The sequence below is a fragment of the Cuculus canorus genome, chromosome 13 (genome assembly GCF_017976375.1).
Source record: "Cuculus canorus isolate bCucCan1 chromosome 13, bCucCan1.pri, whole genome shotgun sequence".
Taxonomy (NCBI): Eukaryota; Metazoa; Chordata; class Aves; order Cuculiformes; family Cuculidae; genus Cuculus; species Cuculus canorus.
Window position 1 is genome coordinate 5,173,965 of NC_071413.1, and position 20,509 is coordinate 5,194,473.

The 20,509-nt window shown below is 50.5% G+C and overlaps 1 protein-coding gene across 1 annotated transcript in view; it reads left to right on the forward strand.

The window, feature by feature from the left end:
• ANKRD11 (ankyrin repeat domain containing 11) overlaps positions 1-19,752 on the forward strand; it is a 155,785-nt gene extending 136,033 nt beyond the window's left edge. The window contains exons 5-13 of the mRNA XM_054078529.1: positions 3,224-3,394; positions 4,586-4,789; positions 6,588-6,730; positions 7,170-7,317; positions 8,161-14,888; positions 16,021-16,119; positions 16,226-16,369; positions 17,479-17,571; positions 18,494-19,752. Coding sequence (XP_053934504.1) covers positions 3,224-3,394; positions 4,586-4,789; positions 6,588-6,730; positions 7,170-7,317; positions 8,161-14,888; positions 16,021-16,119; positions 16,226-16,369; positions 17,479-17,571; positions 18,494-18,679 — 7,916 coding nt within the window. The 3' untranslated portion in view covers positions 18,680-19,752. The remainder of the gene's footprint in view (positions 1-3,223; positions 3,395-4,585; positions 4,790-6,587; positions 6,731-7,169; positions 7,318-8,160; positions 14,889-16,020; positions 16,120-16,225; positions 16,370-17,478; positions 17,572-18,493) is intronic.
• The last annotated feature ends 757 nt before the right edge of the window (positions 19,753-20,509 follow it).

Genomic DNA, 20,509 nt, shown 5'->3' on the forward strand with positions numbered 1-20,509 from the left:
AAAGGATAAGCTGCCTGCTTATCCACCGAGGGAGCGTGGGAGATGCAAGCAGCATGAATCAAGCTGGAGCAGTGGAGACATCGCCACACACTGCTGCCCTCATCTGCTGGAGACTTTTACTCCACTGGTAGTTTGATGAATGAGTGAGGAAACCTGTCCTATGGTGCAGAGTCCAGTGGCTGAGTTTACACCCACCTGTTGGCGGTTTCGCCTGACCCACTGGACTTTGCATGGAGGTGAAGCAGGCTCTGTCCTGCTGGTGGCCACTTGCCAGTGACCCACATTGGATTTGACAAATTGACAAATACAACTGGTTGAGCAGAGCTTGGTTAGAGGTTGCAGGTTTTGCCTTTCACAGGGGTGGTGGTGGGGAAGAGACTGGATACAGCTGGTCCCTTAGTCTGCTAAGCTTGCATCTGCGTTCCATCACAAACGCTCTTGGACCCCTGTGTCTTCCCACGCACTTTTTTGACTCCTGGTTTCAAGACACTGAAGCTGGGGACCAGGCAGACACTGTGTGGTTGGTTACTTGGTGGCATTTCCCCTCCTTGGCTGCTGGAGAGTGTTGTTGGAGGGCATTGTCAGATGTTCACTTGTTTGCAAACCTCGTTGTTTCATCCCTGTAATGCTTTCTGGGATTCTCAAAATATCTTCAGTAAAACGATAAACACATTTAGAGTCAAATGTTTGAGTAAAAGAGAGCCCTTGCCTGTGCTGCCTCACTGGAACACTTAGTGTACTGCATCGGCAACAGGAAAGCGCTCTAGGTCGCAGCGTTCCTCTTTGAGGGGAGCAGGGATTTGCAGCATTGCTGTGATAAATAACCCCTTCGTTGCCTCCGTGGAATCTGGCAGCATCCTGGCGAGAACCTACCTACGGGCCGGTAGCTGTGTGAGTCAGAACTCCTTCTCATTAAAAAGATTTTTACTTTGTGCTTCAAAGATTTGCTCTCCTGAACAGCCGATGCGGTCAGTTTGAGAGCAGAGCTTCCGTTTATACGGGAGGTTTTGAACAGCTCGCCAGTGCATGGTCGTTTCATTACGTCAGGGATGCGGTGAGGTGTTCTGCTGCTCAGGTTTCTCAAGCAGCATCAAACTCGCCTTGATTCGCTCAACGTTTGAGTGCGCGATGCAAGGGCCAGGAGCCATTCACCTCTTTGATAACTCTTGTAGGTGCGGCAGCTAAGAAAATTGCTGCTGGCCCTCCGTGTGCAGCCGGAGCCCTGCGGTTACGCCGGTTATAAACAACCCGCACCAATGCTTTGAAATAGGTGGGAGCAAGGTTGGATTTTCCACTCGCATGCACCACGTCTCCCTTATGCTTCCTTGTAGGTTTAGGACAGTTGCCAGTTAGGAGGGATGCAGCTTGGCTGCTGGCAAGGAATTACTGTGCTGCTCTGCAGATACATCTTCTCTCTTGCTTGGCTGACTCCCCAAAGGGGAACTTAATTTTTGTTTCCTGAACTGGCACCTTGAAACTTTGTTCACTGAATGTACCCCTGCAGTGGGAATGCAGGGCATGGATATGTTACAAGTGAGTCCAGAGATCAAGATGATCCAAGGGCTGGAGCACCTCCCATCCAAGGACAGGCTGAGAGAGTTGGGAGTTGTTCAGCGCCGAGAAGAGAAGGTGCTGGGGAGACCTCCGAGCAGCTTCCAGCCCTGAAAGGGGCCTACAGCAAAGCTGGGGAGGGGCTCTTGATCAATGAGTGCAGAGATAGGATGAGGGGGAATGGTTTTCAGCTGATAGAGGGGAGATTTAGATGAGATCATACAAAGAAATGTGTTCTTGTGAGGGTGGGGAGGCCCAATTTGCCCAGAGAAGTGGCAGCTGCCCCATCCCTGGAGGTGTCCAAGGCCAGGTTGGATGGGGCTTTGAGCAACCTGATCCAGTGGAAGGTGTCCATGCCCATGGCAGGGGGTTGGGACTGGATGGGCTTTGAGGTCCCTTCCAACCCAAACCATTCTATGATTCTATGACTCCGGCCTGGCTGCGGCTTTGCAGACCCACTGGAGAGCACGCAGCAGGGTTTGTGCTTCCACCGGACAGCATCAACAAGCCAGGAAACCAGAAGAGCAGAGGCTGGGCTGCTGACTCTCATTGCCTGTGAAAAGGAACAATGTTTGTGTAAAGAAAACTGGAAAAATGCTTAAGAAAAGCCATTGTTGGGCTTCTCCCAGAGGTTAGGTGTGAGACTGGGCAGAGTTGGGCAGCAGGGAGGGAGGCAGCGAGTTGCACAATGCTCGGTGGGGTCCAGTTTGCACCAGCTGCTGTTAGGCTTGCTGGGAGCAAGGCTGGAGGTGCAGGGAGAGGCTGGGGTTTTGTGTCATTCTTGCCACACGGCTTGCCAGCAGCAAATACTGACTTAAGAGGCAGCTGCACTCAGTTCCACAGCAGGAGCTGCCTTTGTAGCTGGATAATTTAGGAGACCAAGTGTCACGAAGAGGTTTGGGGGATGACAAGCCGGGCACAGGCATTTCTTCCTCCCCTCCAGTTTGTTTGTGAGTTTTATAGGGATGCAGGTGTAGATGTGGCTAAGCGGTCATCGACTTGACTGCAGGTGGGTGCTCTGTGTCAGGCTGGAAGCAGCCACTCTGGGAGGAGAGCACCAGCCCAGTGCTCCCCAGGGCAGCGCGCCCACACGCATCCTCCAAGCACCATCCTGGCAAGGGCTTGATTGGTGCTGATGGTTGGGCTGCAGAGTCCTTAGTTTGGTGATGATGAGGGGGTGAGATGGCAACGTTTCTGAGCTGTCAGCCTGTATCTTGTTAGCACTCTTTGTTGATGCTTTTAGATGCCTCCAGTTCAGTCCATGCTGTGGTGGTGTAAGGCTGCGTACGCTCCTCGAAGCACCATGGCATGAAATGGAGGCTCCTAGAAGCAAGATGGAAGGTACAGTACTGGCAGTGGCCCCACGAAGGACCCGCTCCCTTCCTCTTGTGCTGCTCTTTGATGGGAGGGGGACAACTGGTAGGAGCCTGTGCGAGGAGAGGCGGTTGGTGGGCAGCAGGAGCCATGCGTGTCCTGGCTGTCACCGCAGTGGCGTGAGCCCAGGTGTCTGCCCCACGTACCAATGTTCCCACGGCAGGAATGCTTCCTTCACTCCTTTTCAGTTTGTAAGATATGGAAATGGAGAGCTGTTAGCACTTTGTGCTGAAATGAAACATGGTTTTCAGTTCCAATGACACTCAAGTTTGTGTTCCTGTGTCTCCTTGCACTGCAGAAAAGCAGGGTCCAGAGCGGAAGAGGATTAAAAAGGAGCCTGCCACCAGAAAGCCCGGCTTGCTCTTCGGAATGGGCCTTTCGGGAATCCGGGCAGGCTACCCGCTCTCCGAGCGCCAGCAAGTCGCTCTCCTTATGCAGATGACAGCAGAAGAGTCTGCAAACAGCCCAGGTGAGATCCAGGGGGTGGTTTTGCTCAGAGGTGTGGGTGGACGGGCATGAGCTTGCAGCAAGAGGCTTACAAACACCTGGGCTTCTCCATGCCTGGCCCCAGAGTCGCCAGGCAGTTCAGGTGGCTCCTCACCTCCAGCAGAGGTGAGCTGCCACCACCGGCATGGTATGAGGGGCAGATGTGCTGTACGTGGAGTCTCTCTGCTCTCAGCACTGCAGGTGGGATGCTGGAGGGGGGCAGCGGGACACCCACGGGGCTCTGCAGTGACACCAGGCATGGGCTGCCACCGAGGGTTACATGTGGCTGCAGCTGCCCTTCCTTCTTCCAGGATAAGGCAGAAGCAGGAGATGCCCCATGGGCTGTATCCAGGCCCTGCCCTGGCTGCTTAACTAGAGCTTCAGTTCCATGGGAGTCTCCTCCACGTCAGAGCTTCGTGTTTTCCGCTGGTGTCTCAGGCTAACTCTGTGAAGGAGCTTTGTGAATAAAGCTGAACGTCCTCTGTGGGATTTTTGATGTTTCTTCTTGTGGAGGGGGATAAGAGATGTAACCAGTGCAACTGTAACTTGAGATGCAGAGCCGCTGGGATGTGTTTACCACGGATTTTGTATTATGGTAGTTTTTATCTGTTGCATACGTGACCCCCCCCGAGTTTTTAGAGACACTGTGCTATCTGTATGTGCACATCTGCATCCTACAAACATCCTATAAACAAGGCAGCCTTTAGGAACATATTTTGTTGTTCTTGCCACCAGTCTAGCTGCTCATGTTGCTGTGACTTGAGGGGGAAAAAAAGCAAAAAGCTGTGTAGCCTTCAAATTTTCTCCCAGGAAATACGCAGTCTCCTCCCATCGCTGTCAGACCTCACATGTACTTGGTAAAAGGCCGCTTCCCTTGGGAAATGAGGTTTTTAGGGTAAGGAGCTGCAATGTCTGCTCCTAAATCATGGGAGTGCTTACAGATTTTGCAAGGATTGCAGTTGTCTCCAGTGGGCTTTGGCAGCCTGCAATTAATATCTGCATTACACACACAGAGGCTTTCCTCTATCTTCACATCGGCTTCAGAGGTTCGGTTGCCTTGTGGGAGGTGAGCGTTTGGGGGAGAGGCGAGATGAAACGTGTTGCAAGAGCTCCCTCTAAGGGTTTAAGTCTTCCTTTGAATTGCGGTTCTTGACTCTTTCTCTCCTCCATGCAGTTGACACAACACCAAAGCATCCCTCTCAGTCTACAGTTTGTCAGAAGGGAACTCCTAACTCTGCCTCCAAAACCAAAGATAAAGTAAATAAGAGAAATGAGCGAGGAGAGACTCGGCTGCATCGAGCTGCCATCCGAGGAGATGCCCGGCGCATCAAGGAGCTCATTATCGAGGGTGCAGATGTCAATGTGAAAGACTTTGCAGGTAACCATCTGGCTGGCAGGGCACCCCACGGATCCAAACCTTTTCCCACCTGGTTGCGTGTTCCACCTCTGAGAATGGCTCCCACCAGAGAAAGGGGTTTCTTTATCATGTGGGTTTGCTGCTTGTAAACGAGGGATTAACTAAAAATAATGATTTTTGTCCTTTGGGGAGGAAAAAGTTTTGCTGTCCTGGAAAAAAATTCCTGCTACAGATTTGTGAAAATAATAAATCCCTTAAAAACATCACTTCCCTCGTTGGAGTTTGGCGGCAATATTCTCAGGCTGTCCTGTCCGCTCTGCACATGCTCCTGCTTGGGGCAGGGACGCTGGGCTGGCCTTGATCCGTAGTGATCCCTGACGCTGCCATGGCTCCATGCTCTCAAACTGCAGCTGGGACCCTGTGGGCCATTTCCTTGTGCCCTTCCACATGGATGCTGTCTTGGAAGGCTGGAGCGGGGTTTGCAAAGGGAAGTGGGCTGGTTTAGCTCTTTTTTTTTTTTACTTAAAATATAAGAAGTGATGTGCACAAAAATACTGAAAGGAATGGGTTTGTAAAGTCATTGCTCTGGAGTCAAACATGGGGGTGCTGCTGGCAGGGAGCGGCACGGCTCTGAAGGGCAAAGTCTGGCTCCCAGCTGGATCCAAGTTAGGGGAGACAGTGCCTTTCCTGAGCCTCTGCTCGTCACCTGGGTGTGATCCCACCTCCTCAGCGGTGCCATGAAGCTCTTACTTGTGGTGGTGGGAGTGGGGAAAGGAGCCTGAGTGTGGGGCTGCAGCCAAACGTGGGACAGGAATGGCCCTGAGTCCTGCCAAGGGAAGGTGACCATGAGATGATGAGCGGTGCCGTTCGTGCACACACGGGGCTGAATTAGCATGAGGCAGCCTTTCTTCCAGCACGTCCGAGAGCTTGACTTTGCTCTTTGCTGTTCTCTTCGCACGATTTTTGGGCTATAAATAGATAGGCATGTTCCTCCGCTTGTATGATTAATATCAGCGCTAGACCAAAGTATCAATTGTGATTAATTCTGGTCACAGGTGCCCCTTTTTAATGCTCCGAGTGAAGGTATCAGAATGAGCTCCCACGGTGCTATCAGCAAAACACCGGAGGAACCACGCACATTCTCTGGGAAACTTCAAAACAGTTTCGGCTTAAAAATAGTCTGTTTGAACATGATAAAATATTTCATTCTGTGCTCTTCAGAGGTTTGTTTGAGAAGTAGAGCTGCTGTTGCTGTGGAGACCTGCTGTTTGGTCTCTCCCCAAGCTGGGGGCCTGTTTTGCGGCAGCTTAGCTGCTTGCTTTGGAGAGCAGACAGAAAATATTTGTGAGGTCCGTGTGGGGGCCGTTTCAGAGCCATGTCTGCAGTTCAGAGCTCAGTCTTGGTCCGGGCAGGTGTATTTCCCTTACAGAGAAGTTCAAGGGGAAAGGATTTGAGACCTGCTCTCCATATGGCATCAGCAATTCTCTGGATTTCCTACACAGAAATCTACCTTTCCATTTCCTGGGCTGTGTGCATTCTGGCAGATGATCTGTTTGTAGCACATTGTGTGACCAGAGAGAAAAGTGGGATTCATTCACCTGCCGCCTGGTTTGAACAGCAAGGCAGAGCTGCAGGTTTCTTCCCGCTGTGCCGTGGGGACCGAGGCAAAAGGACCATCTTGGCTGTCAGAGCCCCAGACCTCTTGACACACTAGAACCTGCAGCATCTGTAGATAGAGGTTACTTTTCACTGTCTCCAACTCTCTTTGTGAAGGTGATGTCCGTGTTCTGAGTGTCCCTTTGTGTCCCTTTGCTTGCAGGCTGGACGGCGTTGCATGAAGCATGCAACCGGGGTTACTACGATGTTGCAAAGCAGTTGCTTGCGGCGGGTGCCGAAGTCAACACAAAGGGGTTGGATGATGACACCCCACTGCACGATGCAGCGAATAACGGGCACTTCAAGGTTGTTTTTTGCTGGATTTCATCTCTCTGTTTTTAATGACTCTCTTTTCCCTTTCGCTTCAAGCAATCAATTGTGCAAATACAGAGATTCTGGTGAATATTTTATCAATTGCTGCTGATAGCCCCGTAGCAGGCAAGATTTTCCTTGCCCCAGTGCTATTAAGTGTTTTAATTTGGTGTTCCCCTGTGTAGAAGAGTTCATACTTCTGGAGTTAGGAGGAGGGAGCAGGGATTTGTGTCTGGTTCTTCTCCTTTCTTTCCTGCCCACGTTGGTTTGTGGCACTGTTTTTTAACTCCTTATCAAAGACTGTTAGTACGTCCCAAGGACAGACTGCTTTCTAGCTCGAGGACGTCTCCCTTTTAGTGATGTATGAAAACAGTACAGAAAGCCTGGAATTGAAACATCATGAGCATTTTCAAGTCTCAATTTCTGTTTTCAGGTGGTGAAATTGTTGTTACATTATGGAGGGAATCCTCATCAAAGCAACAGGAAGGGCGAGACACCTTTAAAAGTAGCCAATTCTCCCACCATGGTGAATCTGCTCCTGGGAAAGACCACGTACCCCTCTAGTGAAGAGAGCTCAACAGGTGAGATTGACCTTGATGTGAACATGGGAGTGATGTTTGTAGCCTGCAGCTGTCTGTTAATACAGAGACGTTAAGAGGACAGTGAAGTTAGACTCTTGTCAGGATATCTGCACGCTGCTGCCACGGTCAGGAGTCCATCTGTAGCTGTAATCCCAATTCAGACAACATAACTGCCAGCCTTTAGCCCCGGGAGCTCTAGCTGTTTGCCCTGGAAGCCTACGTTGAGATCGCTTGCCTGGTGCAATCGAGATGTAGAATTGGAAGCCAATTGCAGGTAAATGGATGTCTTACCTTCGAAATGTGAGTAACATTCCAGTTTGTGCTTAGAGAGGAGGACGTTTGCGTGCACATCCTGTATTCCCACCCCTCCCCAGACAGAGGGTTCAGCTCTCGCCTGTACCGGTGCTGACACTCCAGGCTGTGCTCCCAGGCTGCCCCTCAGCGGAGCGCCCTGCTGGAGCCCGTCTCGCCAGTGCCACCGTTGTGGCTGTGCCAGGAGGGGACACGCTGCAGGTTTTAATTAGTGCTAACTGGAGTTCCAGACTTACGGGGAGTCTTAGCCTGTGGTGTTTGCTTTCATAACGCTCTTAAAAAGTTCTTCTTTTGATAGGCCCTGGATGTTGTTTTGAGGACCACCCCGTGCAGGTTTGAGAGTGGATAGCTGTCCCATTCTAAAAGATCTCCCAGCCTCGCGTTTGGAGCTTTCAGCTGCAAACTTAGCAAAGGCTGGGTGAGCCAGAGGGACAGCAGGGCTGTCTGCAGGGGTTCACGTCTGCGGTAGATTGATGTTCACTCCTTGAAGCCCCTCGCAGCCCTTAACGTGTTGTTCTTCTCTCTCTGCAGAGACATCAGAAGAGGAGGATGCCCCTTCCTTCGCTCCCTCCAGCTCTGTTGATGGCAATAACACAGACTCGGAGTTTGAGAAGGGTTTGAAGCACAAGCCCAAGGCCCAGGAGCCCCCTAAAACCATCACCCCGGTGAAGGATGAGTATGAATTTGATGAGGACGATGAGCAGGACCGGGTCCCGCCAGTCGATGACAAACATTTGCTGAAAAAGGATTACAGAAAAGAGACTAAAGCAAACAGTTTCATTTCCATACCCAAAATGGAAGTGAAAACTTATACTAAAAATAACACAATTACACCAAAGAAAGCTGCCCACCGCATCCTTTCGGACAGCTCGGACGAGGAGGAGACCAGTGTTGCTGTGGGGACGGGGGAGAAGCTGAGACTCACGACCCACTCGATATTGCCCAGCAGCAAGATTCGGGAGCCCACCAGCACAAAGACGCAGAAGGAGAAAAGCAAAGTAAAAAAGAAGCGGAAGAAGGAGACGAAAAGCAAAGAGGTTCGGTTTGGCAAAAAAAATGACAAATTTTGTTCCTCTGAATCAGAGAGTGAAAACGTGGAGAGTGAGGAGGATGATAGAGACTCTCTTCAGAGCTCTAGCTGTGTAAAGGACTCAAGGCTAGTGCTAAAGGAATCCTCCTTGTTTAACTCTCTGTCTGCCTCATCGACCTCTTCTCATGGGAGTTTAGTATCCCAGAAACATAATCCTAATCTTACAGAACAGCACTCCAAGCACTGGAGGACGGACAATTGGAAAACCATATCTTCTCCAGCTTGGTCAGATGTCAGTTCCTTATCGGACTCCACCAGGACGAGACTGACGAGCGAGTCAGACTACTCGTCCGAGGACTCGAGCTTAGAATCGCTAAAGCCAGTCAGGAAGAAACCAGAGCACAAAAAGAAAAACACCACACACAGTACTGTTTCTGAGAAAAAGAATTCATTCCATAGCAATGTGGATGGCGCAATTCCAAAGCTGGACAAGGAGGGGAAGGTTGTTAAAAAGCATAAAACAAAACACAAACATAAAAACAAAGAGAAGGGGCAATGTCCCATAAGCCAAGACATTAAAATAATCAAAACGTTTTCTTTTGAGTTTGAGGACTCTAAACAAAAGCCTGAGAAAGGCTTGATAGTAGAGACAGAAAATCCAGTCGAAAACAAATTGAAAGTGTTAAAACACGATCGAGAACACGGTAAGAAGGAGGAAAAGCTCCCCAAAGGTAAAGGGGAGGAGAAGGAATGGTTGTTTAAAGATGAGACTGGAAAATCCTCGAAAGAGGAGAAATCATTAAGAAAAGTCAAAGATGGTAGTAAAGACATGAGCAAATCCTTCAGGGAAGGATTAAGTAAATCAGAAAAAGAGAAACCTGTAAAGGAGAAGTCTCCCAAAGAGGAGAAGCCAAGAATACACAAGGAAGAGAGAAAGAAGAAGTCCAAGGACAAGCAGTCAAAATCTGAAAAGAAGAATGAGCTGAAGGAGGAAAAGGCTTCTAAACTAGAGAAAGAAAAATCCTTCAAGGAAGAGAAAGAGAAGTGCAAAAAAGAAAAACTTTATAGGGATGAGTCTGGGTTTGAAGAGTTTAATAACAAAAACCAATTTCCCGAAAGTGAGGACACAAAGTTCAGCCTTTCAGATGATCAGCAAGAGAGGTGGTTTTCAGACTTGTCTTCTGATTCATCCTTCGATTTCAAAGGTGAAGATAGCTGGGATTCTCCAGTAACAGATTTCAGGGAGATTAAAAATGACACCGTGGCAAAACTAATTATAGAACCTGTGAAAGAGGAAATTAAAGACAAGAAAAAGGAAAACAAAATGAAAGAGAAGAAGGAATACAATGAAAAACGTAATGAAAAAGACACTTTCTTAAAGAAGAAAGAGAGGGACTATGTGGACAAAAGCTCCGAGAAGAAAAAGGACCAAACAGACAGACATAAAGTTACTCCTAGTTATTTGCCTGAAAAGGATAAGAAAAGGAAGGATTCTGCAGAGGCCATCAAGGAGAGGAAAGAAAAAGATGCTGGTGAAACCAACAAAGACAGAAAAGATTCCTCTGATGGCTCTAAGGATCGGAAAGATACCAAAACAAAGCAGGAGGAGCCCTATCGAGATGACTTTAAAGAATACAGCTGCGAAACTTTCTTCAAGGATAAGTCTGACCCCGAATTCAGCGGTAAAACTCTGGAGAGTTGGGAAAGGCACCATTCTGGGAAGGAAAAGGAGAAGAAAGATGCTCCCGATAAAGAAAAAAAAGAAAAGGTGAAGCCAGAAAAATACAAGGAAAAATCCAAAGAAGGCGACAAGGAGAAAAATGAGAAAGCTGCTTCTGAGAAAATCCTGAAAGACAAAGAGCTAGACAAGAGTTTCAAAGAGAAAAAAGAAACTAAGGAGAAATACAAAGATCTGCACAGCAAAGACAAAGAAAGGAAGAGTTCTTTCGACCAGGTTAAAGAGAAGAAAGAGAAAAACTTCTCTGTGGATCGAGAGGACTTCTCCGAGAAAAAGGATGAGAAGAAGGTCAAGGAGAAGAGCTGGTACAGCATCGCAGACGTCTTCACAGATGAAAGTGAAGACGAGAGGCATGATTACAGCTTGACTGGGTTCAAAGTTGGTGACTCTGCTGGGAATGAAATGCATCGGCTGGACAGTCTGCAGGAGAAGGACGATGGTGCTGCTGCTGAGAAGGAGCTGTACCCCGATAAGCACCGCAAGTACTCCTCTGACCGGCAACATTCAGGCGAGAAGCAGAAAGATAAGGAGTCCAAGGAGAAGAAAAAGGACAAAGGAACATCGGAAGGGGGAAAAGAGAAGAAGGAGAAGAGTTCCTTTGAAAAACACAAAGAGAAGAAAGATAAAGACTCTACCGAGAAGTACAAGGACAGGAAAGACAGAACGTCCATAGATTCCACTCAAGAGAAGAAAAATAAGCAAAAGCTCCCAGAAAAGGTCGAAAAGAAACATGCCAGTGACGACAAGGTGAAAAGCAAACATAAGGAAAAGCCGGATAAGGAGCATTCCAAAGAGAAAAAGTCTTCAAAAGGGGGGGAGCCGGAGAAGAGCCTGCTGGAGAAATTGGAGGAGGAGGCTCTGAATGACTACCGAGATGACTCCAATGACAAAATCAGCGAGATCTCTTCGGACAGCTTCACAGATAGAGGGCAAGATCCAGGACTGACCAGCCTCTTCGAGTCTTCTAACCTCTCTCTTACTGATGCCGCTGAAGAAAAATATAAGGACTCTCTTCCTTTACCCTGCTTGCAGGACAAACTCAAGGAGAAGGAAAGACACAGACATTCCTCATCTTCATCGAAGAAAAGCCACGAGAAAGAAAAAGCAAAGAAGGAGAAGACAGAGAAAAAGGAAAAAAATGAAGAATTCAAAGACTCCAGCAGCAGAAAGGACTCCAGTCATTATGAAAAAGATTTCTCTGTGGATGGGGAGGCTTTTAGCGCTTCGTACAACATGAAGGCAGAGCCTGATGAGGAACCAGAGAAGAGCATTGATTACTTATTTTCTGAAAAGAAAGATAAAAATGATTCTGAAAGAGAGCTGTCAAAGAAGGCGGAGAAAGAAAAGACTTATGGTTCCAGCACCATCAGCACAGTTAAAGAGAAAAAGAAGCGAGATAAACACAAGGAAAAATGGAAGGAGGAAAAGGAAAAGCATAGAGACAAACATGCAGATGGTTTCTTTAAACATCACAAAGACGAGCCAAAGTCAACACTTAAGGACAAGGACAGTCCTCAAGTTACCGCCTTTAAAGATAAATCAAAGGAGGACAACCTCAAATTCAGTGAAACTAAACTGAAGGAGAAGCTCAAGGAGAACCAAGAGAAAGACAAGTCAGAGTCAATAAAAATAAGCAATGGGAATGAAAAAATAACACTTTCCAAAGACAGCGGCAAGAAAGATGCCAGGCCAAGGGAGAAACTTCTGGGAGACGGTGATTTGATGATGACCAGCTTTGAGAGGATGCTGAGCCAGAAAGACCTGGAAATTGAGGAGCGCCACAAAAGGCACAAAGAGAGGATGAAGCAAATGGAGAAAATGAGACACAGGTCTGGAGACCCCAAATTAAAGGACAAACTTAAAAGCTCAGAAGATGCACGCAAGAGGAGTCTGGATCTGGCAACGAAGAAACCATTAACGCTGGATACTCAGCTGAAGGACAAGAAACTGAAAGAGCTGGGTCCACTGACTCCTATACTGTCACCAGAAAACAAGGCACAACCTGCTGTTGGGACTGACTCTAAGGACTGGATAACAGGTCCTCAGCTGAAGGAGGTCCTCCCGGCATCTCCCAGGCCGGATCAGAACCGGCCGACAGGAGTGCCGACCCCAGCATCCGTTGTCTCTTGTCCAAGCTACGAAGAAGTGATGCAGACACCCAGGACTCCTTCATGCAGCAATGAAGACTACACGGACTTGATGTTTGAATGCACGGACTCGCAGCACTCGCTACCCATATCCACGATGTCTATGAACGCCTGTTCTCCATCCTTCTTTGACAGGTACACAAATGTTTCCACTGGGCTCCCTGAGAATCCGAGTCAGACCCCGACTCGTACCATACCCTCCACGAACCTTTATCGTTCCATCTCAGTCGATATTAGAAGGGCGCCTGAAGAAGAATTCAGCGTCGGAGATAAATTTTTCAGACAGCAAAGCGTCCCGGCAACATCAAATTATGACTCTCCAGTGCAGCATTTAATGGAGGAGAAAGTTCCCCTTCCTTCTGTTCCTGCTGAGAAGTTCCAGTGTTTGTCTCCTGGCTATTACTCACCAGATTATGGCGTTTCATCACCGAAAGTGGAAGCTTTGCCGTGTGCGCCAGGAGCTGTCAGCGGAGTTGCCCAGTCGCCTGAAAGTGTCTTTTCTGGTTTGCAAGCAAAATCCTCCCCTTCACACAGAGATGAATTGCTGGCTCCTTCGGTAGAAAGTGCTCTTCCCCCGGACCTTGGCATGCCCTTGGACACCACGGAAGAGCAGCAAGCTACTGCCTCCATTATGCCACCAGAATCTACGTACTTGCCGCCAATTGAGGAAAACCATTTTAGTTCGGGTATGCCAGAGCAAAACAATATAGACTGGGATAACCCTCCTTCCAGAAACCCTGATGCCGCCATTCCTCCCAGCCTGATGGGAAACCCAGCAGAACACTCTGTCACCTGGTCCATGGGCTCAGAGCTTCTGATGAAATCTCCACAGAGGTTTTCCGAGTCCCCTAAACCTCCGCTTTGTTCCCTAGAGCCCATTCATCCCACACCAGTAGCCTTCATTCCCACGGATACTTCCTACCCCGTCTCACCCATATCTTACCCTCTGTCAGTGTCTGAACCGGGGCTCGATGAAGTCAAGGAGGATGCTGAGGAAGCAGTTCCAGGAGAAACTGCAAATGCCGAAGAGCAGGCTCCATACATGTCCCCTACTAGGTTAGACACGTTCTTCAATAACTGCAAGCCTCTTCCAGAAGAAGCACCTGAGATACCTCCAGAGCCCCCTTGTATGCCAGCAGAACCTCAGGCAGAAATGGTCAGCGCGCCAGAAAACAACTACTTGGAAAACAATAACGCTGCTCCTGCAAGTACAGAGGAGGCGGTAACGTGGCCTGATCCTTTCACCAATACAGAAGATGACTTGGACCTCGGCCCCTTCTCACTACCAGAGCTACCGCTCCAACCTAAGGATGTTCCAGAGATGGCAGAGGCACCATCAGTAGAAGAAAGCCCAGCAGCAGCTTCAGAAACCAGCGCTGGGGTCATTAAAGCAAGCACGTCCGTAATAGCATCTGGTGAGCTGGAGGAGCTGCCAGCCAGCCAGGCAGCTGCTGCCCTGCCTGTGGAGACAGAGCCACTGGCAGAGGAGCAGAAACCAGAAGTGGCTGCACAAGAAGCCACCTCAGATGCGCTGAATGTAGCTGAGGAAAAAGGAGCAGAGGACTCGGAAGCACAAATTTTCCAACCGACACCATCCGAGTCTGCTCAGGTGGAGAGCAAAGAGGCAGAGGCTGTGCAGGAAGACCTGTCTTCTTCTGGTGGGGTGGCAGAGAGCAGCTCCCAGACCTGTCCGCCGCCTGTAGCCAGCGCCGAGGGCAGTGTTTCCCAGGAGGGTGCTGCAGCACGTGGTGGGAGCCAAGTCCCTTCCTCCCAGGCAGATGCACCTCCAGGCAATGCTCAAGCAGAAATCGTTGAACCAGTACAAAAACCAGTAGCAGAAGCTCCTAAACCACCCAAAATAGAAGAGATTCCGCAGCGGATTACCAGAAACCGGGCTCAGATGCTCGCCAACCAAAACAAGCAGAATGCTGCCTCTTCTGAGAAGGAATTTCCTCCTGTTTCTGCGCCTGCCACCCGTGCCAAAGGCCGCATTACGGAGGAGGACGATTCCCAGGCTCAGCACCCACGCAAGCGCCGGTTCCAGCGCTCCAACCAGCAGCTGCAGCAGCAGATCAACACGTCCACCCAGCAGACGAGGGAGATGATACAGCAAACACTGGCAGCTATTGTAGATGCTATAAAACTGGACGACATTGAACCTTATCACAGTGACAGGTCCAACCCCTACTTTGAGTACCTCCAGATCAGGAAAAAGATTGAAGAGAAGCGGAAAATCCTCTGTTATATCACTCCTCAAGCTCCGCAGTGCTACGCCGAATATGTCACCTACACAGGCTCCTACCTGTTGGATGGCAAGCCTCTAAGCAAGCTCCATATTCCAGTGGTGAGTCATCTTCTCTCTTTAAACCGTAGCATCGGGGACTGTCCCCTCCCCTTCTGCTACAAGCACAGCCAGATTGTCCCCTACACCCCTTGACTGCCCCTGTAACGCTGGTAGCACCCAGGCCATGGCTTTAGCCAACTTTTAGAACGTACTTCTGACAACAAATCTAAGCCTTGATAAGTGGATGGCTGTGTGATAATTGCATCCTCTGAGATGCTGTGTTTTTGCAGAGAAGACTTTAGGCCGTGCTCAAGTACCTGGAGTTTGTTCAGGCTTTAGAGCAAGTTTGTATGAAGCCACTGGATTTGAGGCTGGAAGGCAAAACTGCTTTTAAAAGCAGTATAGGAATTGGGTAATGAGTGTAGAAAAAGATATCTGTATACTCTTGCCTGCATTTTCCCAAGCTCTGATACTTGACCTGCTGATAGCACTCACTTCTTGGCAATGACATCTGCGTTTCGCTGCTGTGGTGCAGGAATGGACTTGCTCATACAAGAGTATCAATAAACGTGATGCTGCAGATAGGAAATCCAGGATCCAGCTTGGAGGAGGAGGGTTGATAGGACTAGCCACGTCAGGCTTTGTTCCATACCCACCCAAGCGGGTATTTCTGTTGCGGTGCAGTCCGTGCATGCATCACTCTTTGCAGGAGTTGATACACACATTGTCTGCCCCAGCGCTGCAGTGGTTGTAGCCTGTGTTCCTGTCTGCTTGTTGTGTCCTGCACTAACCCAGAGCCACCGGGACTGTGCGTGAGGGGAACTTTGCCCCCCAGGAAGGTGCAGGACAGATCAGGACGCAGGCACCCATCCCAGTGTACAGACCAGCAGTATTTCTCCCAACTGCATCATCCGCTTCCTCAAAGATGCTCAGGCCCCTTTATAAGCTGCCTTTGCAGCATGTGGGGTGATTCAGATTCTGGTTCTTCGGGCTCAGCCTGTCTGTTGGTCCTGGACACCTTTTGCCCTCCTGTCTCACCCCTCACTGATATCTGAGCACTGACGGGACATTGTCCTTTGCTGTCCGCCTGCCGAGGTGCATTTCAGCCACGTGGCAGGGGCGCAGGCAGCCCCCACGGGCTGTGCCCCCCGCAGCCCTGCTCCTCTAACCCCCTACCCTCATGTGCCTGCAGATTGCTCCGCCGCCGTCACTCGCGGAGCCTCTGAAGGAGCTCTTCAAGCAGCAGGAAGCCGTCCGGGGGAAGCTGCGGCTCCAGCACAGCATCGAGCGGGTAAGGGAGTACTCCGGGGGAACTCCTGCTAGGGAAGAGGTCCTGAATTTCCTCTGCTGGGGAGACTGAGGCTGCCACGCTCACAGCTTCATTTGCTCTTCTGCAGGAGAAGCTCATCGTCTCCTGCGAGCAGGAGATTTTAAGAGTTCATTGTCGGGCAGCAAGGACTATTGCCAACCAGGCTGTGCCCTTCAGTGCCTGCACCATGCTGCTGGACTCCGAAGTCTACAACATGCCTCTAGAAAATCAGGTCAGTGCCTCTCTCGGTAGTGTGGAAAGGTCTCAGAAGTGCTGCACGACACCCCAAGGGAGATGGTGCTTTTCTGAACAGAGGGAGGGATGTAAGCAGGAGTTACTAATGCTCTCCCTGTTCAGGTGCCTGTCACCCACTGTGGCGCATGGATGCAGGACATCCCGCAGGAGCCCTCCCAACCATGTGCCCAGGATGCCTGGTCTGACTCAGTTCCTGGTGTTGCGTGTTCTGGGATATTCCACTTGCTTGCCGAGGAAGGAAATACATCTGGGGACAGAGGGATACAGGGAGCTTTGTGTCTCTTTAGGAGCAGAAATGACTCATATCTATTAGTGAGTCTCGGGACCCTCTGTCCTTCTTGACCAGGATCGTCTGCCCAGTTGAAAGGTTTATTTTACTACACTTTGGGATATCTTTTCCTGTTGAAGGAAGAGGAGAGAGCCATTAAATTGATTTGTGTCTGAATAGAGGCTTTGAAATAGCCAGACTCTCACAGCCTGCAAAAAGTGGTCATTTCTTCCTTTGATTTCACATTTTGTGCCAGAGAAGGGGGACTCATGTTCCATTCCTGCAGTGGGTGGCCGTGTGGTTGTGGTGGTCCTGAGCCATCCCACCAGCACCCTCTGCAGCCCACACACCGCAGCTGCCGCCAGCGTGGCAGCTCAGGAAGCGCACCGCTGCATCGCAGGAGGGACCCTGGACAGGAACAGGGACTTGTCATATTGCTCCAGGAGCCTTGATTTATCCCTCAGCATTTCCCAGCCAAGCATCTTCTACAGCAAAGACATTACGATCTTGGGCACGAGTTGAAGGAGACAGAGAGGTGCAGGTGCTGTGACGGGCTGGCACGGATAGATTCTCTGCAAAGCAGGAAAACCGGAGAGTGCTCACACCCGTGTGTGTGTACCTGTATCTGAAGCCAAAGCCCTTGGCACAGGTCTGCAAGAGCAGCTGGGAGCAGCATGCTCTGTTCTTCCTCCCCGCAGGCTCCTTTCTTGTTTCTGATGAGTGTGTGTGCTAAAAGGGGTTCGAATATGGCCCATTAAACTTGTGACTCTTGAAAGTAAAAAGAATGAAACGTACCCCTTCTGCTCTTTTTTGTGTAGGGAGACGAAAACAAATCGGTCAGAGACCGTTTCAACGCACGACAGTTCATTTCCTGGTTGCAAGACGTGGATGACAAGTACGATCGAATGAAGGTGAGAGGCACAGGAGCCCCAGTGCTCCAGGGTGCCGCTGTGGCATGTGGGTGACAGCAGGTCCTGCTGCTCTGCCTCCTCCAGGGAGGGTTTCCCTGAGGTGGATCCTGCCTGTGACTGTAGCCTGGAAGCTGCCTTTGTGGTTTCCAAGAGCCTGCTGGGAGCAGATGTCCTGAATTGATCTGGGCAGCATCACACAATGGGGGACACTTCTCTGCACAGCGTGGCTGAGAGGTGGGAGCATCTGCAGGGATTTGGGAAGCGCAGTTGCCTCTGCTGGTTCCAGAAAGGAGGGAGACACGTTCCGCGTAGGGTTTGCTGGCTGGCTGTTACTCTGCTTCGTGGCATATGGTCTGGAGCTTTCCCGGTCAGTTAAACCCTCAGGGCCTGCTCGTCACCAGCAACACATGCTGCAGCCAGCAGGAAACTTATGGCAAACTTCAAGGTGGCAGGAGACCATGCAGTGTGATTGGCAGAGCGTTCCACAGAGCACTGGGTGGCAAACCTGGGCACGGTGGGGAGCAGAGGTGGTTGGACTTTCAGCCAGTGGCACGGAGTTGGCAGCTCCCACAAAGGGAGAAGGGCTCTGGGGCAGCCGTGGGACACTGTTGGGGCTGATAGGACTGTCTACCAAGGCTGTCACCAGTGGGGTCAGTGCGCTGAATGCTTACAAGCCTTTAAAAGCTGTCCTGCAAGGCCCTTCGGGGTTTGCCCCTGCTCCTGCTGGAATTGGGCTCAGCAGACATCCCAAGTCCAGATTTCCTTCCTCCTCTGAAATGTGGCATCCCTTGTTCCACTACTGCTCTGCCCACCGTGATGGCTGCAGGTCCCCTGCCTTTGCCAGGTGGGACGGGCAGTAGGAGCCTTCCTTGCTCTCTCCCACTCCCCCCTCATCTCTGCTTGTTTTTTTTCCCTAATCCAGACGTGCCTGCTCATGCGACAGCAACACGAAGCTGCTGCCTTGAACGCGGTGCAGAGGATGGAGTGGCAGCTGAAGGTGCAGGAGCTGGATCCCGCGGGGCACAAGTCCCTCTGCGTGAACGAGGTGCCCTCGTTCTATGTGCCAATGGTCGACGTGAATGATGACTTTGTGCTCTTGCCGGCATGACAGTTCAAAACCAGGAGACATCACTGAACACTGGCAAGGACGGGAGCCCTCCGAGGTCGGGCGGTCGAGCTCACATTCACCCTTACCGCTTGCTGATGAATCCCTGGTCAGAGGAGGAGGAAGCAGCTATCGGCAGAAAACAAAACAATAAGAAAAATAATTGCACTTTCTTCACAACGCGTCCCTCGCTTCCGGACTGACGGCAGCTCTGCCGGGCAGCGGGCCGGGGCGCATCTCCTTTCCAACCGGCTGCTGCAGCAGGGAGGCAGCCGGTCTGCACGGGCAGCGAGCACTCACCGGCCAAGAGACTGGCAGAGGCGTGGAGGAAGGAGGCCAAGGACACCATTTGTGTTGCAGAAGCTGCTGAGCGGGGCCAGCAACCACGTGACTCATGTACTTGTGAACACCGTGATTTCCAGCTCTGTTTTCCACCGTTCACGGACCTCCTCTCGGAGAAGCTGCAGTAGGAAACCATGGGGGGAGGGGGGTTGTTTGAGTTTCTGTTCCATCCTGGGTATGTCTAAAAAGAAAAAAAGAAAAAAAAAAAAAACAAACAAAACAAAACCAATTAGAAACAAAAAGACAGCGTCCAAGTTGGGCAGACGCGGCTCTGAAGGCGTGGACGGCTCTGGGCTGCGGAGGGGTGCGCCCGCGGCGCCCTGCAGCAGCCGCTCGCCACCGTTTCAGAAGAGCAGAGGAGCCGCCTGCGCACCGTGCGCTGAGGCGGCACGGCCAGCGCCGGGCGGGGAAATGGCGACGCAGAGAAAGGACTTTGCCAACTGTGTTTTTAATGGAGTAAAATCCATGTGGTTTATATATTTTTTCCTTTAATCTTGGGCATTTCGTTTCTCTTTCTGAGAACATAACTTGAAAACACTACAGAGCCAATACTCATATAAAGAAAAATTGTATCCCATAAATGCTGTACAGTTTTTATATACATTAACAATGTACTTTTGCTGCCTTCTAGATAATTTATTTTGCAACACATTACTGCACAGTTGTAAATAACTTATGTACTGTAACATCACTTTCAGTTATGTGTAAAGAAATAAATAAATTAATTAAAATTATCTTTGTATGTATAGTTGAGCCTAGGCAGCGCTTTCCCTGTCAAGTTAAAACTAAGGGCCAAGGTGTTGTGCAGTTACTCCGAAGCCGGTCTGACGCACTCAGGAGCGCGCAGGTGGTCTGACCGTGGGCTGTGTTGCAGACATCTCTGGATGCTGACTTGATTTTTAACGCTGTGTGTGTTTTCTCTTTCTCCTGTCCTTTTGGTGGAATTGCAAACCCTGCGGTGCCGATGCTGCGTCCGTGCAGCCACTTGTGGCGGGGTGGACTGCGGAGAGAGGGGCGACGAGGGCAGAGTTGCAACGTGATGAATGAAGTTTCAGCTCAAGCCTGGTGAGTTCCGTGGGCCCTGTGTGGCTGTGTGTCCAGGAGCTGGAGTCGTGATGCCGCTGAGCTGGGAGAAGGACAGTTGGAGCCCAGCATGGCCCCAGGGTTGTAGGTTGATGTGTTGGGGCGTCCAGTGCTCTGCGCTTTCAGGATCAAGAGGCTGGTTGCTGCTGGGGCAGGCAGGGAGATGGCTTCTCGGCAGCTGGGATGGCGCTGCGGGGCGAGTTGGAGCCCAGGAGCCTGTGGCAGGGCTTGCAGCCAGCGGTGCTTCGTGGTGGGGGGCAGCTGCCTGGTGTGGCTGGGGGCAGCTTCTCAGGCTCCACCACCGCACTCCCAGCTGCCTCCTTTCTGTTTTCTCTTCCCATATTGAGCCTCGGAGATAAGTTGTGTGGGTCACTGCTGTCGTGTTGGCTGAACTTGCCTGTGGCTGGT